The 25,866-nt window shown below is 43.0% G+C and overlaps 1 protein-coding gene across 2 annotated transcripts in view; it reads left to right on the forward strand.

Moving 5' to 3' along the window:
• The window catches only part of stk11 (serine/threonine kinase 11), a 50,381-nt gene that overhangs the window by 15,443 nt on the left and 9,072 nt on the right, over nt 1-25,866 (forward strand). For both annotated transcript variants that reach the window (XM_076294335.1, XM_076294336.1), the window contains exons 3-9: nt 6,864-6,947; nt 8,257-8,346; nt 8,587-8,719; nt 9,182-9,318; nt 9,785-9,912; nt 13,231-13,288; nt 18,026-18,225. In XM_076294335.1, coding sequence (XP_076150450.1) covers nt 6,864-6,947; nt 8,257-8,346; nt 8,587-8,719; nt 9,182-9,318; nt 9,785-9,912; nt 13,231-13,288; nt 18,026-18,225 — 830 coding nt within the window. The remainder of the gene's footprint in view (nt 1-6,863; nt 6,948-8,256; nt 8,347-8,586; nt 8,720-9,181; nt 9,319-9,784; nt 9,913-13,230; nt 13,289-18,025; nt 18,226-25,866) is intronic.

Here is a 25,866-nt window from a genome sequence, read left to right on the forward strand (position 1 = left end):
AACGTTATATATATGATCTGGGTAGTTTTGTCAATATTTAAGGTGTGTGTTCTGGCATTCACATAAACACATATCTTTGTTGATTAACCAGACGTAGATAAACCAGCGCAGCCCACACAACGATGACCGCTGGAACAGGCATGTTCCAAAATAGTAGCAGGCTACTACCGGTAGACACGTCGGCGCTGTGCATGACGTAGGTGAGCACGTTCGCTACGCTAATTTGCATATAGTGGTGTCCCAATTTATAGGGAAAGATCTTCACCTCCACTTCCCTTGTCGAGGGGGCTTTAATGTTGAGGGCAATCAAAACCAAGTGGAAGTTTTAAGGGGGGAGAAATGGGACGGACCCCTAGGGCCCGTCCCAATACCTCCACTTCCCCTAGATTTTTGCCCTAACCCTCGTTTTTGCGCGTGTAGAGGTAGAGTGTCCCATTACTTTAGGGAGCAAGGGGGAGTGCTATTTTCCCCTTAAAATAAACCCTCAAAATATAGCCAGGACCGATGCAGGTTTAAAACGAAGTGGGAGATGAAATTACCCAGGATACCGTGCGAGCTTAGCGACCCGGCCACATTTTTCAACCAAGATGGCTGACACCTCTGGAAAGGAACAATTGCATTGGTCATATATTTTAGCAAATAAGCTTAAAATTTTGAAATATGTTGGAATATGTTAGTTTGATGCACATCCAAAGGACTGTCGAGTTTTGAACACTAATGTCTGACTATGTTCATGATACCTGCTGAGTGCTTTGAGAGAGTCTGCATTAAATAACGTTATATATCTAATATGGGTAGTTTCGTCAATATTTAGGATGTGTGTTCCGGCGTTCACATGAACACGAATATCTCTGTTGATTAACCAGACGCAGATAAACCAATACAGCCCACATAAGTCAACACGACCGCTGGAACCGGCATGTTCTTGAATGGAAATAGTAGTAGGCTACTACCGGTAGACCCACTCGGTACGTGAGCACGTTCGCTACGCTAATTTGCATATAGTGGTGTCTAGGGCTGGGCGATATGGCTGAAAACTGTATCACGATATTAGTATTTCATATCAGTCGATATCGATAATTATTTATTTATTTATTTATTTTATCTATTTCAGATAAGGGTAAAAAAGTTAAATTTAAACACTTTTATTTTAAACTTAACCTTCCTCTGATTTGAATCACCTCAGTTATCAATCAAAGCAAACAGGGAAAAGAAATAGCAACACAATCATGAAAAACACTCAAATAAATAAATGTGCACATAAGTCTGAATGAGCAGCACTGGTTGAAGCCTGGAAATATTGTAAACAAAGTAGCTTAATTTTCTAGTTTATCATAGTCTACTGGTTAGACTGTTCAGTTTCCCCACATGTGTTTAAGTTTCAAATGAATACTTTTATCTCCTTGGGACAGGCCCGTTTGAGTCTTGGAAAATACTTTTCCATTTGCATTGGGATTGAGATGATTAGAATTTAGCAGTCAATTTGAGTGCAACAGTTTTGAACAAATTCGCCACCACTCCTACGGCGTTGTAACCATTTTATGATTCTGCGTCAGGTTGCTTTGCATTGCTGTGCATTTCACCGCCGTGTCGCCTGTGTCTGCGTCACTCACCACTGAAAAACAGTATGACCGAAACGGTACTCAGAATGGCAAACCCCATAGACTGTCGTGCCAAAATATTAATCTTATTTGTTTGGCCTTTTCTTGCTTAGATTTTGTACAAAGTATCGAGAAATAGACACAGTAAAATCCATTGACCTAGTTACTGTAACCAGCAAATAAGTCTGAGGTGTCTGCCAGCCAGTTAAAGTTATGTTAGCAAGCGGACTTTTACTAAAGAGGGAGGCTTTTTGGATTTCACATCTACGGACTCTAAGACCCAATGGTCTGAATGAAGAACTGGATTTGAGACCTTTTATTTAAAATAAACTTCATATAGACATGTTTGAAAGTGTTGAATGGATTGAAAGTGACAATATTGGGTATTTGTACTAAACATACATTTGATATACTGTAATTAGTGACTATGATGAATTAGGTAAAGACACAATGTGTATAATATAACTTGTTGGATATATGGTATGCTGACTGTTTTGTCAATTTTGTAAATATTGTAATTTATGAAAACTATTGTTTCTGTAATCGTCTTGATGATAGGCTCCCTTTGTATGTTGTGGTTAGGTGCATCATAATTGATTGTGTGGACCTAGCTTGATTACACACCTGGTGAAATACCCAGAGTGCCCTTGATTGACACCTGGTGTTTTAAGACTGGATTTGCTAGTGTCCACATTAGGAACCTTGACAAAGGTTGATAGGCCGAAACGTTGGAATAAAAGAATTAAGAGATAGTGTGCGGCGACAAAGTTTTTTCTTAGCAAGCGAACTTTAACACAACTGCCCACAAAGTACTGCTTGCTGGCGAAGTGCTAATTTCAAAACGTTACTGACATATAGACAATTTACAAACGGATAGCCCCGTCATTGTAACCAAAATATGTTTGAGTTTATTTGCAAAGCTTTGGTCAGTGAACTAGCATGTTGCTAACTCCCCACAGTAGGCTGCTTGAAACACCGACTATCAACACACAGGACACGTTGACCAATCACAGTCCATGCGGTCTACGTCGCCTCAACGCAAAGTTACAATTTTTTGGAGAGGGGTTTGCGGCGACGCAGAGGGGTCTGCGGGGGTACGCCGTCTATTCGACACAGAAGCATAAAATAGGCTTTAGTCTACCATCCTCATTAGTTTCAGTTAGGGGTGGCACGGTTCTCAAAACCCACGGTTCGGTTTGTATCACGGTTTTGGGGTCACGTTTTTTCAGTTTTCCTTTTAATCTTTAACACTTTAGAAATGCTTCAGCATATGATATATAGCTTAATTATCCACCATTTAGGCTACAGTATTAGTATAGTTATATCATGTAATCATAGCCTGGCGAGCCAGACCCACATTAAAATGTAGGGTCTGGGCACTCACCTTTCGCAGTGCTCAGTCCGAGGGGCGGGATAATCAGTTGTCTTTCAAATTCCCTCTGCACGCAATAGGACAGCGGCAGCGCTATGAGTCCCATGCGTTTCCCACCAGCGGAGCTAGTTGGCTAGTTCAAACGTTTGCCAACATAATAAAAGCTTAACTCGTGTCACACTGTTCGCCAGCAGCAACATCCATCTTATTTGTTTTCAAGTAGCAGGGAATTCAAGCCAAACCGTTGCAACTCTGCCATCAATCATTATGTTAAGCCCACCTAACGACTCTATACACGATTTCAATAGCCTGATTAAGTTTCGATTTCTGGAGCTCACAAGCCAACTGAGAGTTGCTAGACTAGCCCTGGCAGCAAATTAATTTTTTAATTACGCTAGGGGCGCGTCTAGATTTCTAGGCTAATGTAATCATGCACAAACTGAAAGAATTTGACTTGACTTAAAGCACATCATTAGGACCATCTCTGAGGAAAGGTGAGATTTTGATACAGCAAGAGTGAAGACATTGATGATTTCAAATTGCTTTTCATTTATTTGGCAAAATAGTATATTGTTATTGCCATCTACAGGAACAATTGTGCCTTTTTAGCACACGAACATTGACTGAAATATTACGGAATATTTTATTTCTATACATTTTATATATATATATATATATATATATATATATATATTTTGTCCCTTCTGTCCCCGTCTCTCTCCTCCACACCACACACTCTTCTCTCTTCTTTCTGTCTTCCTTCCTTCCTTCCCCTCCAACTCTCTCCCTCCATTTCTCTCTCTCCTCTCCTCCCTGTGTGTGCACCAGAGTGTGTGTAATCGGTGTGTGTGTGTGTGTGCGTTTAGTAGGGAAGTGGCCTCTAGCGCTGACCCAGACGGGGCTGGACTCCCTCTGTCCTGCTGTCTCTGGCTCTTTGAAGAGAGATGCTAAGGACAAGGGCAGCTAGATGAGCTTAATGTGTTGGTTTGGTCATTAAACTGCAGCGGTGTGATTTTATTCATAGTGACAGAGTGCGCTTGAAGTGTGTGTGTGCATTTGTGTGTGCAGCACTGAAGTACTCTCAGCATACAGTAGTTCTGATTAATGACCCCTCAACACTGTGACTCAGACCCCATACACAACAGTTTCTGACTAAATCTGAGCAGGCAGTCCTTGCGCTCTCTTTTTTTCACCCCCCTCCCCCTGAGCGGAGGAGAGCCCATGATCTTTGCTCTCCTCCGCTCTTCTCCTTTCTTCTCTCTTCTCCTCTCTTCACCTCCTCTCTCTCTCCCCTTCCTTCCTTTCTGCACCCTTCTGCGTGTGCAGAAGAATGTGTGAAGTCACTAAAAAAGTGTAAGTGGGTGTGTGTGAGCGAAAAAAAGAGAGAGGGTCTCTGTGTGTGTGTGAGAGAGAGAGAGGGTGTGTGTGTGTCTCAGTAGTAATATTGTGTGTTAATTATGTGCAAGTGAGTGTGCGGCTGTCCTATAGAGCTAAATTTGTCTCAATAATATTTGTATGTGCGCAGAGGGGGATCCACAAATATTTCTTGATTTGCATGTGTGTTTTGATATCTACAAATAAAAAAATCATATTTGTAACTCGTATATTGATTTTTACAAATATAGATGTGCATTTGTAAATAAAATGGCATTGTAAAACTGACAACTTAATTTGTGAAATGTGATTCTGCATTTGTGGATCACCAGCACACGCATTCTTCGCTTTCCAAAGTTAGGTCTTTTTGAGACGTTCTTCGCATGAAAGTCGCACAAATCCACACGTAAAAAAATAATATTTGTAACTTGTAATTGGTTTTCACAATTGTAGATGTGTATTTGTAAATTAATTGGCATTTGTAAAACTGAAAATTGCCTTTGTGAAATCTAATTTTGCATTTGTGGATCACCAGCACATGCAGTTTTCGTTTTCGCATTTGTGGATCAGCACACATGTTTTTGAGACAATCTTTGTGGCAGAGGAGCCACCCAGATCCACAAATAGCCTACCTCTAATTCGCCTGCTGACAGACTTTCTAATCCAGTAGATGGCAGTGTTGTTCAATGGGACTCATAACACACAGAGCTAGCGAACCTAGTTGTTAAATCTAACAAGTTATGCCTTTTACAACAAGCTTTTTGATGGAAAAGTGGTGTTTAATTTCCATAATCTTTGTTTAGTGAACGCATATGATCTTTGAGTTTGTTCATTGTTACCTAGCAACCGAGGCTTTATCATTGCAATTTCATAATCCAGGAGTAATCATTCTGCCAATGTTAGTTTTGGAAAGGATATTTACATGCCAAACAAAAGTTGTAAAAGTAGGCCTAGCCAACTAACATTCATTATTGCAATACGTTTTAACCAAAGATTCTAGAGCTCTGTTCTAGAATCTTTGGTTTTAACACCTAAAGCATCGGTTGCTAGGTAACAATAAACAAACTTAAAGATCGTAATTCTTGATTTTGCTTACAGACTGACGGTTTTATGCGTTCACTAAACAAAGATTATGGAAATTAAACACCACTTTTCCATCAAAAAGCTTGTTGTAAAAGGTATAACTTGTTAGATTTAACAACTAGGTTCGCTAGCTCTGTGTGTTATGAGTCCCATAGAACAACTCTGCCATCTACTGGATTAGAAAGTCTGTCAGCAGGCGAATTAGAGGTAGGCTATAGAGCATCACAGTCCCGCCCACAGCCGATGCCGGAAGTAAAAATTCAATGCAATTTCTCCATTGACAATTGCAGTATAAGCCATAAAAACTTAACTGCACGTGGTAGACTTAAAACCAGCTGCGGCTGTACTAAGTGATTGTATATGCTCATATAGATGCCAAAAGTTAATGGGGCACTAACCTTGTTTTGAGAAAAATGTCTTTTAATCGCGATCTCTTGGATAAGTACTTCATTACTCACAATCCCACAATCCCACAGTGATGCCTCTGATTGGTGGAAAGGCCGTTATGGTCATAGATTGAAACTTTCTCAACGAAAATTATTGACAAAGATGGCGGTTTATACATCACACAAACTTTGTCAGAGCCAATACACTATCAAATAGACCACTGTAAATGTTAGTTTAAACACTCATTTCCGAAATTGTATGTCATTACATAATGCAGCTAACATTAGCCTACATGCTGCAACACAGGTATGAAATATATTATATTTTAGTGAATGTCCAAAGGGGTGAAATCCACTTTAAATCGGGTCACATTATTGACTGTTGTGTGTCCGAGAGTCAGCTTGTGGGTTTTGTAAGGGCCAGCATGAGTCAATGGGACAAATGAATGAGAATCTTACTTCCGGCACCTAACTGCATTTCGGCTGTGGGCGGGACTGTGATGCTCTATTTGTGGATCTGGGTTTTACAATGCCATTTTATTTACAAATGCACATCTATATTTGTAAAAATCAATATACGAGTTACAAATATGATTTTTTTTTTTTTATTTGTAGATATCAAAACACACATGCAAATCAAGAAATATTTGTGGATCCCCCTCTGTGCATATACCAATATTATTGAGACAAATTTAGCTCTATAGTCCTCAGATCAGATTGACGCATTGGGTCTTAGATCATGCCACAGTCTGCAGTGGCGTAGTAACTAAATGCGTAGCAGTGCATTGCTGAGGAGCATGTTAGCAAAATCAAAATGATTAATGTCTGTGGCTGTCCTTCATCAATTGCAGTGCTTGATTGGCATCTATCTACTTCCTACAGTTAACCCTGCTCTTTATTTCTAAATCTACCATCCTATACAGAGTTTAAGTATGGCTAAATGCTGGGCTTGTGTTGGAGAATAGTTTTGTGATTTTGTCTTTGTACATGGCAGGTTAACTGATTTGTGTGCATTTAAGCTAAATGTGTGTTTCCTTTTTTTCACAGGGAGATTCAGCTCCTGCGTAGACTTCAGCACAAAAATGTGATCCAGTTGGTGGACGTGTTATACAATGAAGAGAAGCAAAAAATATATCCTTTCCTTCAGTGCGTATGTTCCTGTGTGCATGTGTGTGTGCGTATGTGTATGGATTGATTCTATTGCTCCTTTGTGCAGATCTTCTCTCCATCTTCTCTAAATTAGGTAGACTTTAATTGTGGGGGCGTTTCTTGATGCTACAGACACACTTGTGTGTGTGTGTTTGTGTGTGTTTGTGTGTTTGTGTTTGTGTGTTTGTGTGTTTGTGTGTTTGTGTTTGTGCACGCGCGTGTGTCTGTCTGTGTGTGTTTGAGTTTGAGAGATCCCCCTGCACATCACAACTGTGTGCTAATGAAGTGTGTCTGACGCAGAGTGCTTCTGACTAAGCAGTCCTGACTGCGTCATCAGACGCTGTGGAACACCCATCTCCATCTTCTCTCCCTCTCTACCTCCCTCCCTCTCTCTCTTTGTCTCACAATTTCTCTCTCTCCCTTCCACTCTCTTGCTGTTGTCTCTTCATACTCACTGCCAGTTAGTTTCCAAGGAGCAATATACAGAAGCCATCTTATGCCCCCTTGAGACTCATACACTCTCTATCTCTCTCTCTCTCTCTCTCTCTCTCTCTCTCTCTCTCTCTCCCCCTCCCTCCCTCCCATTCTGCACCATGTCTGAAGGGGACTTAAGGCTGCCTCTCACACCATTTCATTACAGTCCATTCCACTGAGCTGATTAGTGTTAAATGATGTGTGTGTGTGAGAGAGAGAGAGAGAGAGAGTATTTCTTATGAGTCATGACGAGCATCAGCAGTGGGAGCGAGTGTGTTTACGTTTCGGTCCATACGCTCTCCTGTTCTCCATCAAGACTGTCATCAGGTGTCTGCGTCAGACTGCACACATGCCATGGACTGTTGGGCGTTGGGCAGGTCAGCAGAGCGGCGGTCCGGTGTGCCACTCATCTGATAGATCAGTAGAGTCTGGGCAGACGTCTGATACTGCGGCTTCAGAAAGTAAAAGACCAACTGCATATTTTTCCAACCACTCACTAAACCAGCAACCAGTTTTCCAACCACTCACTAATTAAGACAAATCCTCCACCAGGTAGACAAGCAAATGAGTGAAATCACCTGGGTTACATGCAGAGGTAGGGCTGACACGAGGAAGGACTTTTACTCTATGAAGCCAGAGTTTTGCACTGGAGCAATGATATCCACCCAGAATCACTCCTGTGCAAATGGGCATCTGTTTCTAGGGGAGATTGCGTGGACACACACACTACAAAAAAGCACACAGGAGCTACCTATGAGTAGTGAGCGTTGAGTGTGACGGTTTTTGACCTCTGGTTTTTCCTTGACCACTGCGCTACGTATATGGTGATGGAGTATTGCGTGTGTGGAATGCAAGAGATGTTGGACAGTGTTCCGGAGAAGAGGTTTCCAGTGTTCCAAGCTCACGGGTATGTTATCTCACTCCTTATCTCTCAACCCATGTTTTGTGACTCACACACACACACACACACGCACAAACACGCAAACACTCACAGAACTGGATAATGGATCAACTGGATCAGACCTGCCTCAGATTATTGATAACTCACAACTGTATTGTTCCCCCCCCCCCTCTTTCTTTCTTTCTTTCTTTCTCTCTTTTTTTCTTTCTTTCTTTCTTTCTTTTTCTCTCTCTTTCTCCCCTGTAGGTACTTTTGCCAGCTTTTGGATGGCCTTGAGTATTTGCACAGCCAGGGAATCGTTCACAAAGACATTAAGCCGGGCAATCTGCTGCTGACCACGGATGGCGCTCTGAAGATCTCCGATCTGGGGGTGGCCGAGGTGAGCCGAGATAAAAGCCAAAAGAACTCTAGAGTATCCTTCAGAGAACCCTGAGAACTCTCAAAAGGGTCCTTCAGAGAACCCCAGCTAGCTTCTAAGTAGAGAATAGAGGAGCAAACGATGATGATGATGATGATGATGATAAAAAAGTTCTGCATAGTGACGCCACACACACACACAAAAACAAGCATAATCTCTCTCTCTCTCTCACACACACACACAAAAGCAAACCTAATCTCTCTCTCACACACACACACACATACACACACAGAGGGGGTGTGGTGTGACTCATTGCCCAGAGGCTCTCCAGTGTCACCTCAATGTTTCTACTTTCACACGGCAGCTGATTCATAAAGCACCCCAGGCCATCGCTGGCGTTGATCACATTTTTAAACTATCACTGATCTCTCCATGACCTCCAATCTGACATTTCTGTGACCTGTGTTGACCCTCACCCCGCAGGCCCTGCACCCGTTCGCGGAGGACGATACGTGCCGCACCAGTCAGGGCTCCCCGGCATTCCAGCCCCCGGAGATTGCCAATGGCCTGGACACTTTCTCCGGCTTCAAAGTGGACATCTGGTCCGCCGGCGTCACACTGTGAGTTAGAGCCCATAGCACCAGCCCACACATCCTGAGGAAGAGGAGGATGATGTATAGTTAAATATGACCGCCCACAAGTCCGGAGGAATAGGAGGAGGAGGAGGAGGATGATGATGATGATGATGATGCTGTATATATAGATATAACGGTTAGGTTTTTGTTAAAAGCCAAAATGAATGCATTATGAACTATAGATGGGTAGGTACCCTCTCCCCTCATGATGTCAGCTCTCTGTGCAACCCAGAGTGACCTCAGACATAGTTTAGAATGGTAAATGTCTAAACGTAATTTCCTGACCTGGATAACTCCTGTTTGTATGCTAGATTCAACTTTTTATGTAGGAGAATAAGAACACAAGATGTGGAGGCTCATCACAAGTGAATGAGTAGATATTTGCACATCCAGACTGTTTATGTGTGTTTATATATATGTGTGTTTGTTTGTGTGTGTGTGTGGTGGACAGCTACAACATAACGACGAGCCTGTACCCGTTTGAGGGGGACAACATCTATAAGCTGTTTGAGAACATTGGGAAGGGCCACTACAGTGTCCCTGAGGAGTGTGGCCCTCTGCTCTCGGACCTGCTGAGAGGTCAGACAACACCTTACGCCATAATTAGAACACACTCCTGCCCTCTCCCTCTCTCCCCCTCTCTGTCTCTCTCTGTCTGTCTCTGTCTCTGTCTCTCTCTCTCCCTCTCTCTCTCCCTCTCTCTCCCTCTCTCTCCCTCTCTCCCCGACTGTAGAACACTTTTTAAAATGGATCTGTGTGTGTGTGTATATGCACATGCCGGTGTGTGTATGCGTTTGTGTGTGTGACGTGGTGTGGGTGTGTTGAACAGGTCTGTGCAGCAGGTGGCAGTGTGATGTCAGGTGTGACTAAGTCGACTCTGAGACTGGAAGTGCTCTATTTACTTCAGCTCACACAGACACACACACACACACACACACCGCCTGTTACCTCTGAAGCTGAAGTGGAACATTCAACAATACTTTTCCAGTCTAATCAGTGAAACTGGCTACGCCATGAGACCAATGTGCATGCTTTGTGCCGCGGGCACAAAGAAATAGACCCGTCTTCAATTTCTATTATTGTGTGGCACATGCACGTCACGAAGCCCCTGTCTCCGTTCCTAGTAATCTGTGTAACACTGGCACTGTAGCTGTGGACAAGATAGTTGTGTGTCTGTGTGTGTGTGTGTTTATTTGGTGTGTGAAGGGGGGGGGGGGTATGCTTGCACGTATGTGGTGTTTGTCGGGTTGGAACGATTACTCAAGTAACTCAAATAATTCGATTACAGAAAATGATCGAGGAAAATTCTTTGCCTCAGCATTTGGTTTAATTCCCATCACTTGCGTTGAGCTCAGCTCAGTGATTATTAGTTCACATGGACTGTTATTACTGACGCGCACAGCACTTTCAGAATTAAGTTGGCGCGATGACAGATAGCCAACAAATCGTCCATAAAAGGCAGAGAATCATCTCAAACTTAGAAAAGAAGACAAGATGCAATGTGCCCACTGCGAAGCAGAACTGGCGTACCACAACAGCACGTCAATGAGGATTCAACATCTGAGCTGAAAGCATCCAGTTAACACCAGCTCACCAAGCATAGCCAACACAAGGCAATGTACACATTGATGTTAGCTGAATTAATGTATTAGCTAGTTAGAACGTAGCCAAGTGTTGTAGCCTTGTTAGCCTAGTGTCGTGAGTCGATATGATGTTAAGTTGTGCAAACTTTAAGTAGTAAACGAATTCATGTAAAATTGCAAGTGAGCATTACACCAAAAAAAACTCATCACACACACACTCATCTCATCTCTCTCTCTTTCTCCCTCTCTATCGCGTGCATGCACACACACACTCACACACACACACACACACACACACACACACACACACACACACACACAGTGTTGAGGTAGGCTACCTAACCAAATAGGCCTAAAATAACTGCCCAAAACTTCAGTTTTGAAGGAAATATTTGCAGTTCTTATGCAGGAAATGCAGTATTTTGGACACAAAAAAACTGCATTGTACTGCATAGTAGCCTACTGTACTTTCCTGCAGAAAGGCAGTATTTTGAACATGAAAATACTGCACCGTGTTCCAAATTATTATGCAAATTGGATTTAAGTGTCAACATTTATTTTTTTGTTTTTCAATTAAACTCATGGATGGTTTTGTGTATCATTGAAATCAATCATTGGATCATTGAAATCAATCTCAGACACCTGTGATAATTAGTTTGCCAGGTGAGCCCAATCAAAAGAAAACTACTTAAGAAGGATGTTCCACATTATTAAGTATGCCACAGGTTTCAAGCAATATGGGTAAGAAAAAGGATCTCAGCTGCTGAAAAGCGTGAAATTGTGCACTGCCTTGGACAAGGTATGAAAACATTGGATATTTCCCGAAAGCGTGATCATCGTACTGCGAAGAAATTTGTTGCTGATTCAGAGCACAGGCGGGTTTGTGCAGACAAAGGCATAATAAGGAAGGTTTCTGCCAGACAAATTCATACTGTAGGATTAAGACAGCAGCTGCTAAAATGCCATTGCAAAGCAGCAAACAGGTATTTGAAGCCGCTGGTGCCTCTGGAGTCCTGTGAACCTCAAGGTGTAGGACCCTCAAGAAGTTTGCAAGTGTGCATAAACCTACTATTCGGCCACCCTTAACCCATTTGTGCTGGATGCTGCACGACGCAACATTCCATCTCCCGCCTGTTGCTGCATAGCGCAGCATTGACTCTCCCGCTGGTTGCTGCGTAGCGCAGCATGCTTTTTATTTCATGTTTCTAGGTGTACAGAGGCTTAGATATTGACAATTCTTAGTATTTTTTCAGAAAACCCTCACGAAATAAGGTTATTTAGTCTAGAATGCCATAGGATTCTATAGGCGTTTTTAGCAGGCATATTAGGAGTAAATGGGTTAAACAATGCTCACAAGCAGAAACGCTTGCAGTGGGCTCAGGAATACATGAAGACTAATGTTCAAACAGTTATGTTTACGGATGAGTGCCGTGCAACCCTAGATGGTCCAGATGGATGGAGTAATAGATGGTTGGTGAATGGCCACCATGTCCCAACAAGGCTGAGACGTGAGCAAGGTGGTGGCGGAGTCATGTTTTTGGCTGGAATCATGGGGAGAGAGCTGGTAAGCCCCTTTAGGGTCCCTGACGGTGTGAAAATGACCTCTGCAAAGTATGTAGAGTTTCTGACTGACCACTTTCTTCCGTGGTACAAAAAAAAGAAGACTTAATAATGCAAAATTATTTTTTATCCGATTACTTGATTGATCGATGAAATAATCGCTAGAATACTCTATTCCGAATCGATAGCTGCACCCCTAGTTGTGTGTGTGTGTGTGTGTGTGTATGCACTTATGCGGCCGGATGGGGGCCTGTAAGGAGGAGGGAGCAGAGGGGGGAGAGGGCAAGAAGGCATGAGAAAAGAAGGCGCAATCTGCACAGTTCAGGTGTGTGTGCGTGTGTGTGTGGTTAGAGCTGCCTGTGACGCTGTAGTCAGCAGCATACGTCATCACAGCAGGAGCCATTATCACCTGCAGACTCATTCTTCTCTCTCCCTCTCTTTCTCTCTGTCTCTCTCTCACTCACACATGTACACACTGAAAAGGGTGTGATGATGCAGCACCTGCTACAGACTTGAGCTTTAGAAATAAGCACAGTGCATGAAATGTGTGTCTCCCTCTCACACATACACACACACACACACACACACACACAGTCATTGTATGTGTGCTTCACACAGATTAAGTGATACTGAAGCATATGTTACAATGACTCACTCCTCCTTTTCACACACACACACACACAGATATTTTGAGGATGCGAGTGATGTTTTTCAGATTTGTAATTTCATGTCTCTGTTCTTTGTGCCCCTTCAGGAATGCTGGAGTACGACCCTGAGAAGAGATTTTCAATACAGCACATACGGCAACACAAGTATGTCTCAAGTACACACACTTTCACTCTCACTCTCTCAAATTCAAATTCAAATTAAAAACGCTTTATTGGCATGACTTCGTGAAAAAAGTGTTGCCGAAGCATACAGTGTCTAGAACTCATCAAGACTAAATAACAGTCTCTCTCTCTCTCTCTCTCTCTCTCTCTCTCTCTCTCTCTCTCTCTCTCTCTCTCTCTCTCTCTCTCTCTCTCTCTCTCTCTCTCTCTCTCTCTCTCTCTCTCGCAATGAAATTATTTCATTTGCGGCATAATGTCAGTAATCAGTGAACCTCTACCGCAGCCTGTGCCCTTCTTAGATATACACAGGAATGCACACACACAAATACACACACACACACACACACAAACACCCATAAACACGTGTACCTGCCAGACGTGAGCTATAGATGTTGCCTGTATGTGTGTGCGTGTGCGCCGGAGGCTGGATCTGGTTTGCACCAGTCCAGTACGAGTCCTACACCCCCCTGGTTCTGCGATGAGTCACAGCTCTGTGTGGGTGTGCCTGCGTGTGTGTGCCTGCGTGCGCTGGCTTGTGTGCACAGCTGGTGTGAGGAAAAGTGTGTACAGTGAAGTCTTATACAGAAGGTGTGTGTGTGTGCAGCTCAGTGTGTGTCCTCTGTGTGAAGCAGTGTTTCCCTGTGACGTTGGTAGTGACGTCACGCTCAAGGGTTTTTATTATTCTGCTCAGACACACACCCTCCCTCCCTTCTATCCTCTCTCTCACCCTCTTCTCCTTTCTTTCTCTCTCCCTACATCTCTCCCTCCCTCCTATCCTCTTTTTCTTCATCCTCTTCTCTTCCTCTTCTTTTTTCTTCTTTCTTCTCTCCCTCCCTCTCTCTCACTGTCTCTGCCAATCTTCCCCTTGCCTGTATCTCCTCTTCTTTCACCCTACTCTCTTCCTCTTCTCTCTCCTCTCTTCCCCTCCACTGTCCCTTTCATCCCTCCTTCTTTCCCTCTGTGGAGCTCTGAGTCAGAAGCATCCAGAAGTCAGCAGAATATGGAGGATGGGTAGAGAGAGAGAGAATAGAAGAGAATAGGAAAGAAGAGGAGAGAGGGAGAGGGAGATGCTGACTCTAGGCTGGATTAGTACTGTGTGTGTGTTTAAGCGATGGAGGGGGTGGATGGAGGACAGTGAAGGCTGTACAGCAGAGAGGAGAAACAGTGTGAGAAGGATGGAGTGAAAGACAGACTCCAAATCCTCCATACTTCCTGCTGGCTCGTGTGTTTGTGTGTGTGTGTCTATTGTGTGCGCATGAGCAAGTCTTCCTGTGACAGGGCACTTGGAGGCTTTTAACACATGCTGCTAAATTGGTCCGATGAGTCTGGCTTCTCCATGGCAACCAGCGAGCCAGCTGCAGTGGTCCTCCTGTGAGAAGGAAGCGTAACCTCGGACACCAACCTCTCTCTACTCGCTCGCTCACTCGCTCACACACTCACACCCTCACTCGCTAACTCGCTAACTCGCTCACACACTCACTCACTCACTCACTCACTCACTCGCTCTCTCTCTCTCTGTCTCTCTGTCTCTCTCTCTCTCTCTCTCTCTTTCTCTGCTCACTCACTCACTCACTGGGCCAATCCCAAAGTGAGCCCTAAGGACTAAAGACTCACAGACTTAATTGATCTCAGGTGCTAAGTGAGTGAGTGTGTGAGACCACATGGGCTCAGATAGGTATAAATGGGATTGGGACAGCACTTCACAATGTTTAATAACAAAGACGTTGTTGACACGTGCATCATGCACGTGTGTCGTGCTGTTGTTTTACCTTTGTAATTTCCGGATTTCCCTATGGGTTCCGCGGTAAATGTCACAAAGCTTTGAACTGTGGGTAATTCCCTTTGGTGAAGTCTGCACCGATGCAGACTCTCGGAAAGGGTCCGGTAAGTGTGTACTCAAACCCTCACACCCTTTAAAATTCGACTTTGGGACTGCACTAAACCCTTACGAATTTCACGAGAACGCGTACCAAAGTCTGTGAGTCCGGACTTTGGGATTGGCCCACTCACTCTCTCTCTGCTCACTCACTCATTCACTCACTCTCTGTTCAGTCACTCACTCACTCTCTCTCTGCTCACTCACTCTCTCTCTACTGAGAGAGAGAAAAAAACTTGCTCGTCTGGTGTAGCCAATGGAGGCATATCTTTGCAAAAGTTCTGTGGCCATTTCTTGTTCGTCAAATACGGTTATTGCATGATTGTTCAAGGTTCAAGGACTGAAAAACAATTGCTTTAGCTCACAGGCCTTTTCTCTTATGTAGGCTACTGCCGTAGGAATAGTGCTGAAAATTGTATGGCATGCGTGACTGTGCAGTGTGCAGGACTGTGCATTACCTGGGGAAAAACAAAACCTTTTTTTGCCAGATCATGGAGAGATTTCAGTTGTGCAAAAAGGCGTCTTCATAAATTAGGGTGGTCTGGGCGATTACTATTGAAATGTTAAAACCGAATTGTCCACCTAAATCAAAACTTAAACAACCCCTGAATTCATAATGGTGGGTAATGCTAAAAATTGTAACCTAAATTAAATTATTAATTGCACAAAATAAAAATTAGATTAGATTCCCCATGCAAACTTTGAAATGAACTGAACAAAAATGTTGGTAGTGTTGCATATTGATATTAAAGTACTGAAGAATCAGATGAAAATACAGTTGCTTGTTTTGATAATATTGATAATTTAAAAGTAAAAATCACACAGGCCTATTATTTAGGAGGATTACCCTCGCAAAAAAGGGGTGAGGGTCTGTTTGTTTCAAATGAGTAGCCCTTCATATGATTTCGGGTCCTTCAGGTAGCCCTCATTCCCAAAAAGGTTGGAGACCCCTATTCTAGTGCTTCTCGTAGCCTATGTGTCTCTTCTCCTTACACACCGTTTTCAACCTGCAGCTGTCATGTGATAAAGTAGCAGCCATGTCTCGCTGTTAAGTGATTCTGTGGATGCACAGCAACGAATAATAGTAGGCTAATGTTAAGTTGATTTGCTGACCTCTCAAGTTTGTGTTGCTAACCTACCTAGGCTATGTAATTTAGTTAATTTAGGCCTGCTGTTGGGTTTAATGACATTTCCGAAATAAGCTAAGCAACCTATTGGCAAACTTTTACATCTGGGGAGAGTTCCTTCTACTGTAGGTAACTATCCCGTTATCTCACGTGTCATGTGTAGAATTTGTGTAATTCACCAAAGTCATCGAAATGAACATTGCATTTTACAAGACACTTATCTCTTCTATGAACCCAGAAAGATGTCCTTTGACTTGTTAGTTTTCTGAAAATGTATTTTATCTAATGACATAGAAAACATAATGAATTGCATCCATATATCCTTGGACTATGAGCGACTATTTTCCTCTAGCCTAAAACCGTGAGGATGAAAGCTAATTACTTTCACACTCTTTTTAAAGTGACCGGCACTAAATTAGACCTACACACCACCACTGTAGCCTAATGACATTAAAGACAAGTGTAATCGTTTAAAAATCAATATGAAGTATTGAAATTACTATTAAATTACAAAATACTATTATGCAGATCATACAATACTATACATTATTAACAAACTATTTAGTTTATGAATTCCAAAATATGAAATAGAAACATATGACATAAGCCATCATTTTCTGTGTGTGTGGAGGGTTGAGCAGAGTCTAGGATGGCCACTGATGTGAATGATCACACAATACTCAGTATTACCGATGGCTTCAAGGTGGTCGGGTCCCCCAAATCAAATAAAATGTTTAAAAAGCATCAAAAAAGCATCAAAAAAGTATCAAAATCGAAATTTTTCACTTGGTTTCACTTCTTCATACAATTCTTTCACTGTATCAAAACAATAATTTTGGTATTGTGACAACACTACCTTTGACTGAACTCACACTCATGGTAGGATTGTGGTCTAAACCAGAGACAGAGATGGGGCGGGTCTTTGCCTCTGATTGGCGACCTGAGCACCAGAGAATCAGCAACGGAAAAGGAAATAAACGTAACAAAACAGCCAATTTAAAATTAAGAGAATAGACCCATAGATTTTTTGTTAAGAAAAGTAGGGCTACTTTTCCGCCCAATACTGTCATTTCTGGTCCATGCTCTGACAACAGCTCAGACGCAGAATTTATATGGAGAGAGATTAAAAGGTTTTGTGGCGTTAAAAGTGATGATGAAAAATTTGGGTGCACCTAAATTTTGTGCTCAATCTGTGACTGAGTCTCAATGACTATGGCTCAGTCATTCAGGCAGGAGAGACTGAACTGCATAATAAATTGTACTGCATTTGCAATGTCTCTTGTAGGTAAATGCGTTAGTCATGTATTTTCCCCTGTTTACCTTCGTCTATACAAATTGATTGTTAATATCTGGTTATTCTCCTCCTCTCCATATCCGTCCCATCCGACTTTCTTCACTCTCTCTGCCTCTCTCTCTCTGCTTCCTTTGCTCTCTCTCTCTCCCTCTCTCTGTCTCTCTCTTTCTCTACCTCCCTCTGTCTCTCACTGCTTCCTTTGCTCTCTCTCTCCCTTTCTCTCTTTTTCACTCTCTCTCCCTCTCTCTCTTTCTCTCTCTCTGTCTCTTTCTGAATTCCATCTGTGCTTTATTGGTATGATATAGGTATGGTACATTGTACAATGTTGCCTACATGTTCCAAAAAAACATGTTTTTGCAGTAAAAGTAGCTGCTAAAACTAAAGACCCCCCCCCCCCTCCTCCTCCTCCCCCCTCGCTGTAGTTGGGTGCGTAAGAAACACCCTCCGTCAGAGGCTCCGGTGCCCATCCCCCCCAGCGCGGGCGGGTCTGACCCCTGGAGGAGCATGAGCGTGGTGCCTTATCTGGAGGACCTCCACGGCTACGCCGACCAGGACGATGACGACGAGCTCTTTGACGGAGAGGAGGACGACATCATTTACACTCAGGACTTCACAGTACCAGGTACTGACATATACCTTCATACACGCATGCTCAAACACACACTCACACATACAGAGACACATGCACATACACTCAGATGTGCACACACACACACACACACGCTCACACATACAGAGACACATGCACACATACAGAGACACATGCACATACACTCAGATTAGGGCTGGGCGATATGGACCAAAAGTCATATCCCGATATATTTAGGTTGAATATCGATATACGATATATATACCGAAATTTTTCCGCAAAGTTAGAGCTGTAAAATGATATGTTCAGTCAAATATGAGTACCGTATTTTCCGGACTATAAGTCGCACTTTTTTTCATAGTTTGGCTGGCCCTGCGACTTATAGTCAGGTGCGACTTATATGTGACCAGGCATGGCAAAACCAGGCACATGTCTCCCCAGAGACATTTTGAGTTATTCACAGATTCTGAAAGTGTAGTTTCAAAGCTATCCAATGATGTCTCACTCATGGAGATCTGATAATATTTGTTGTAGCCATTTTAAAGTATACACATCTCAAAGCTACAAGATGAGAAATCAGGGTTTTCAATTTGACCACTTTCTCCCTCAATCCATGGGAGGGGAACACAATGGTCCCTTATTTACATGACATTAAGATCAACCCTCCCCCCTGTCACGGTCACTGATTTGTCAGCCTGCAGTGCTAATGACCCATCGAAACTATCTGTAATGGGTTACAGAACCAGCTAGTAGCAATGGATAAAGTAGTCTAAAACAAACATGAGATCACGTTTGCAAACCATGTTATTTTGAATGAACACCCAGTGCAAGGCACCAAGTTGGCAATGGATTTAGCAGGTTTAGCAATGGATAAAATACTGGTCTAAAACGCGAACTAAACTAACATGAGATCACGTTTGCAAACCCTGTTAATTTGAATGCACACACGATAAGGCACCCTGCCATCAGTCAAAACAAGACATTCTCGCATTATTCAAATTAATTGCCCACCGAAACTATCTGTAATGGGTTTTGGCTAGTAGCCTATGGTGCCAATAGATAACGAGAGTAGGCCTACGTTAGCTAGTAGCAATGGATAAAGTTTCTAACACACAAACTTTATCCCCGTCAAATGTAACTGTGGAAATAGCATCTGATATCTTACGATCTAGTTCCTCTGCTGCCAGACCGAGAGATTCTTCCTCGTAATTATCTTCGGCTAAGGTCAGCTCTAGATTAGGGATGTTCTCCAATGTAATGAAGTCGCCTTCATCATCAGATTCAGGTCATCTGCAATCCGCTGTGCTTTGTCCATCTCCATTCCAATTGTAAACAAACAGCATGCTGGTTCAGTAAGTAGCCATGAGGTTACTTCTAGCTGATTGGCCGACAAAACAAAAGAGCACTAATAGTCACGCCCAATTCAAACGCTGGTTTACTTCCTGAAACTTAACCATTTTCAAAGACAAAATATACACTTTTAAAGACTTGAGCCTGGTTTTGCCATGCCTGGTCACATATATGAAAAAATATATAATTGAACATGCTTTTAAATGTTAATTCATATTAACTGACATGAACCCTACATGAAACATTACTGTCTAGCCGCGAGAGAGCGCTCTCAAATGCAGTTCTGTGCACTTTCAGTCAGAGATTAGTGGTTGCGCTATGCCTGAAACACACGTGCATACCTAAATCCTCAAATTACCGGTATGGCCAGGATTCTGTTTGGGCCTCAGATTCGGACAAATAAAGACAAGTAATAGTTTTGTTTCAATTTAACTTATAAAAGAGCTCTTCTTAATATTTTATATTGTTGGTTGGTTTAATATTGTTGCCAATGAAAAGTCATTGTCTTACACCATGAGTCTCTGACACGTTGCTCTCAAGCTACCAGTTGCATGCAGCCCCCGCTTGCCAGAGGCTGAAGCAGTAACCTACATTTAAACACAATTGTTGCAGCCAGGCATCAGCCTACAAATTTTATAAAAAAGTAAATCATGCAAATTAAAAAATTACTAAATTTAGGCTGAATAAGGTTTCCATTTCAGCACAACTCACGTACCATGAATAAATGAAAGCGGATGCCTTATCTCGCAATAAGCGGATGAAAATCCCAACACCCTTACATACATGAAACTTAATAGTGAACCATCAAATACCCCACAGATTTCAGTGGTCATCAGTACCGATATTTAGCAATATAATCAACCAGTACGCCATGCCCCAAATAAAGGTGCTGTGCTTTGCGCAGCCTAAATAAAAAGACCCCAGCCATAATTTGAAGATTTACGATAGTCTGTCTCCTAAACATTATCTAGACATGCATGAAAACATTTGAAACCAAAACTCACTGCCATGTAGGCTAATATTTGATTGCTGTTTTGCTACTAATTATCTTTCACGTACTGAATATGCACACTAGAAAGTGAAAGTAGGCCTACTATGCGCTCCGTGTCTATCTGTCTGTTCACATCCGCAATCGATTATAACGTTCCTCAAATGGAGAACACATCCATGTTCTCTCGCGTTATAGGCTGTCATGCTTCTGTGTTTAAAAATTCCTGACGGTTCCTGATCTCTAAACGTTTGTTTTCCTTTCCTGTCGATTGCGGTTGATGTAGAAGCACCTCCCAGGCTATAATTTGACTTCAGCGATGAGAGAGGGAGAGAGAGAGGCAAAGTGGTCCATGCGCGTGTGTGTGTGTCTCTGCATGGGGTTCAATTGAAGTCAGAGTTGGTGCGTCCAGTCAATTGTCCCGCATTCAGGCCGCTCCATTATTAGATTAACGTTATCAGACAGCGCTGTAACATGTGTGGGAATGTGTGGCTATGCGCATATTTTTTTCTCTCGCCCTCTCGGAGGTGGCCAGCCAAGCAATTGTTCTGCTGCTAGCTTGTGCCAATATATCGTCCAAAATTCTTGATTGCATTGCATTCTCCACATTTGTAGCTAAATTTTCATGTACCACATCAGCATTTTTGTTCAGTGAATCTTTTGTAAATTGCTTTACAATGGCTGCAACGTGCTTATGGCACTCCATACATATAGCGTGGTTTTGTTGCTCATCTAAAAATGTGTATCCAAACCATCTCCAAATTATTGAGCTACTACTTTTTCTTTTACTAACCAAGAGACTCCCCTCCGCACGCTCAGACATGCTTTCTCCATGTTTGTTGAAGAGTGCCAGAGTGTCTCTTCCTGCCCCTTCTGTGCATGAAAGAGGAGGGGCGGGGGCGCAGGGAGCAGTGCAGAGAGCTCCGGTCAGCGGCTTGCGTGGAGCAAGGATCACGGCGCAAATTTGAACTATATCGATATGGTCTAATTCCATATCGCATTTTAAAATATATCGATATATGTTTTATATCGATATATTGCCCAGCCCTACACAGAGCTATCCATAGGTACCATGTATATCAATCCTTCTGGCCAATTCAAGGCTCACATTGCATCCCAATTTGTTCAACAAAGAAACACCTTTTTTGCCTTTACTTTGTTCATGGCAATGCAGTAAAAAGTTGAGAATCATTATGAGTGCCTACCATAGGCACACATGCTAACACGCAAACTCGGGTCAAGTGGATGGAGCGCATGGAGCGCAGAAAGGTCATTTTTCATCACTAAATAAAAAATTTAATTTATTTCCGTAAATCACACACCACATATTTCTGTAAATTGCTCAGCCCCAGAGTATCCCTCCAACATGGCAATTATATTGCCCGATTCAGGACAGTCTGCCCTACACACATGAAATGCATGTAGAGCTATGAGCTTGCTGTGGTGAGATACAAATATCAAAATGTCAAAATATAAGAATTTTTATATTTTAATTCTTAAAAAAAAAAAAATGCCCTGAACAGCTTAGGGTTCTAAGGGTTAATCACACCTGACAATTAAACGGAGCTGTGGCTGTTTGTGATTTTGACTGATTCTTGAGAGCGAGGAGCGGGATATTTGCACCGCTCAGCTCCGTTCACTAGCTCTGATTCGGAGGCACATCACATATATAAAGATTATAAAAACTGATTATTTTTCAATTCATGGCACGTTTCTTATTATTTTTTTAATGTGTTCTGCGGAGAAGGGAGACTGGCGTTGGTCACGGTTTGGAATGAAAGGGAGAACAGGACAAAGAGTAACACGGTGGACTTTTTTTTTTTTTAAGGCGGCAGGCCTGTTTTGCCAAGGCGGCCGCGTTGACTGCAAAGTGCTGCGGGAAACCCTGATGTGTTCTAGAGCCAGTGGAGTCATGTGTTCTGGAGCCAGTGCAGTCATGTGTTCTGGAGCCAGTGCAGTGATTCTTTGTGTGTCTTTGCTCTGATTTCCCATCAAGTAGGAGCTGCCCAGTGATGACACAGACAGGCAGACAGACAGAGGCTAGCCAGGGTAGACAGTCACAACCCCCTTTCCCTCCCACTCTCCCCTCCGTCCCACCCTCCTACCCTCAGCAGGAAGTCCAGACCAGCATGCAGCAGTGTTTCCAGACAGGGCCTGATGCAGCAGTGTTTCCAGAAAGGGCCTGATGCAGCAGTGTTTCCAGAAAGGGCCTGATGCAGCAGTGTTTCCAGACAGGGCCTGGTGCAGCAGTGTTTCCAGAAAGGGCCTGATACAGCAGTGTTTCCAGACAGGGCCTGGTGCAGCAGTGTTTCCAGACAGGGCCTGATGCAGCAGTGTTTCCAGACAGGGCCTGGTGCAGCAGTGTTTCCAGAAAGGGCCTGATGCAGCAGTGTTTCCAGACAGGGCCTGGTGCAGCAGTGTTTCCAGACAGGGCCTGGTGCAGCAGTGTTTCCAGAAAGGGCCTGATGCAGCAGTGTTTCCAGACAGGGCCTGGTGCAGCAGTGTTTCCAGACAGGGCCTGATGCAGCAGTGTTTCCAGACGCATGCAGAACCCGTTATCTGTGTACGTCTGGAGCTTTACACATTCTCATATTAAACTTCACATAGTTCCAGTGTGTATTAAAAGACAGCAACCTTTAGGTTAAGTTCTTACTGTGCCTTGTGTATTGTGTACATTAAGCAGGCCTATCCTCTGCAGGATAGTATGTGTACATTAAGCTGGACTATCCTCTGCAGGATAGCATGTGTACATTAAGGGGTATCCTCTGCAGGATAGCATGTGTACATTAAGCAGGACTATCCTCTGCAGGATAGCATGTGTACATTAAGAACTATCATATGCAGGATAGCATGTGTACATTAAGCAGGACTAGGGTTGCAAAATTCCGGGAATTTTAAAAGTTGGAAACTTTACATGGGAATTAACGGGAATATATGGGAATTAACAGGAATAAGCAGGAATTAATGGGAATAAACTGGGAATTTTTAATATGGCAAGTTAGTCTACAGCAGGGGTCCCCAACCTTTTATGTACCATGGACCGGTTTGATTCCCATTTTTTTTTTTCACGGACCGGTGGGGGGGTTCGGGGGTTCCATGTTCCGTGTTGTGCATGCATTACTTGAAAAGAACTAGCTCCAGTTATGTATGAACAGTGAAGGTAACAAACTCTTAAAAATGTGAAAAACGTGAACTTGAAGAAGTGAAAATTGAACAATATGAACTATGAAAATTGAACAACTTGAAGCTACATCTATCATGTGTGAACATGCTTAACAAAATATGGTAAAAAACATGGGAACTAAACGTGCATTATGAATATAATCAATGGGAGCCCTGTGCTTGTTTCCCTACAACAAGAAGGTTCCATCTGGGGGTGATGGAAGACAGTGGCACCCTCAGTGTGTTTGAAATGTCCAGTCGATTGCGCAATTTGGTCTTAGTTGCAGTAATTGCCGAAAACCTGGCCTCGCATAGATACGTGGTGGGAAATGGTAGCAACGTTTTCAGCGCTATCTCGGGATATTCTGCTTTGGTTTTCATCCAAAAACCCGCCAGAGAGGTTTCCTCATAGCTTACACACTCTTAAGACCACCGTCATTTGCATTTTTCGATCAACTGCTCTTCCTCCTGCGCTGACAAGTTAGGATTATTCGGGATATTGACAAATGGGTTGCAGACCCACTAATTGGTTTGCTGTGGATCTTTGGAGGATGGGAAGTAACGCTCAAACTCATTTGAAAGCGCAACAAGGTGATCGCGCACCAGCTGCGAGAGAAAGGGCCCTGCCTCAGTCTCTCCCAAAACCCCCACTACTGTTTGGAACATATCAAATACACCCCGATCCACTCGTCGTACCCACAAATCAAGCTTGGCTTTAAATGCAGCGACTTTATCTGCCAGTTTAAAGACAGTCTTCATTCTCCCCTGCAGTGACAGGTTGAGGTCATTAAGCAACCCGAATATGTCACACAGGTAAGTGAGTTTTGACACCCAGCCCTCATCACTAAAATATGCAGCTAACAGTGACTTTTTTTTCTGTAAGAAATCTCTGCAGCGGCTCTCGCAACTCAAACACTGGCCAGTGACCTGCAACCAACCAACTTGGATAGCGTACCACGGTGACCCATTCACCCTCTCTAACAACTGTGCCTCAATATCCTCTGACATATCATCAATTCGCCTATGGACAGTGCTTGCAGAAAGCCGTACCTGAGCTATTTTTTTTAGCTGCAGCCTCCCCAAGGAGTTCATTGCACATGCCTTTACCAGCAGGCAGAATTAACTCTTCCCCAATAGTAAAGGGCTTCTTAGATTTAGCAATCCGACTAGCCACTATGAGGCTTTTAGCGCAGCCACGTTCACCGATGTGGTTGCTTTACGCACTAGTTTTTTGTCCTTCTTGCTCGCGTTTCTTACGCTCAAAGAACTCAAGGGGTTTGTCTTTAAGTGTAGGATGCTTGGACTCTAGATGTCGAATTAGCTTTGATGGTTTCATTGCTTCGTTTGACAACTTATCGCCAAATACCACACATAAAGGACTTGGTGCATGCGAGTCACCGGTCTCTGCGAAACCATATTTTAAATATGACTCGTCATATTTTGTATTGAATGACCCCTTCTTTTTCTTTGAGGTATCTGGCTCACCATAGTCAGTGGGTATTATTGCGAATGTGACATTATTGCGAATTAAATTGAGTTTATTTAGTTTGCATGCATTTTTTTGTCGTAGGCTAAGGCCCGGTTAGGAATGTCCCGCGGCCCGGTGGTTGGGGACCGCTGGTCTACAGGGAACTTAAATGTAGTGGCCAAAACTCCATCTTGTCTAATATTAGTTAAAACAACCTGATTTAATGCAATTAGAGTCGAATTTCTACCCTGCACATATGTCAATCACATGCCCACAGCAATCGGCAGCAATTTACAAAAGATTCACTGAACAGAAATGCTGATGTGGTACATGAAAATGTAGCTAAAAATGTGGAGAATGCAATGCAATCAAGCATTTTGGACGATATATTGTCACAAGCTGGCAGTATAGGCAACAGGCCGATGTGCGTTTTATTTGGAGACTGTTTTGCGAGACAGAGACTGAGTTTGCTGCTGATATTCTGGGGATAGGCTACAACATAGCCAATGTACGACTTTAGCTCACGTCAGCAGCGCTGCATCACCCATATAGCCTACATTAAAACAACCAGCGGATGGTGGGCGGGTGCCGTTTCGAAAATTGGTCAAAAAACTTTGGTGTTGATGGATGGCTGATGGATGATAAGTTTTGCTATGCAGTTATGGTTGAAATAATAGCCCATCAGCGCATCTCTAGTGTGTGTGCC

Source organism: Alosa pseudoharengus, unplaced genomic scaffold, assembly GCF_046254945.1.
Source record: "Alosa pseudoharengus isolate Yale_2024_CS ecotype anadromous, Long Island Sound unplaced genomic scaffold, YU_APseudo_1.1 YU_APseudo_1.1_scf_2, whole genome shotgun sequence".
Lineage (NCBI taxonomy): Eukaryota > Metazoa > Chordata > Actinopteri > Clupeiformes > Clupeidae > Alosa > Alosa pseudoharengus.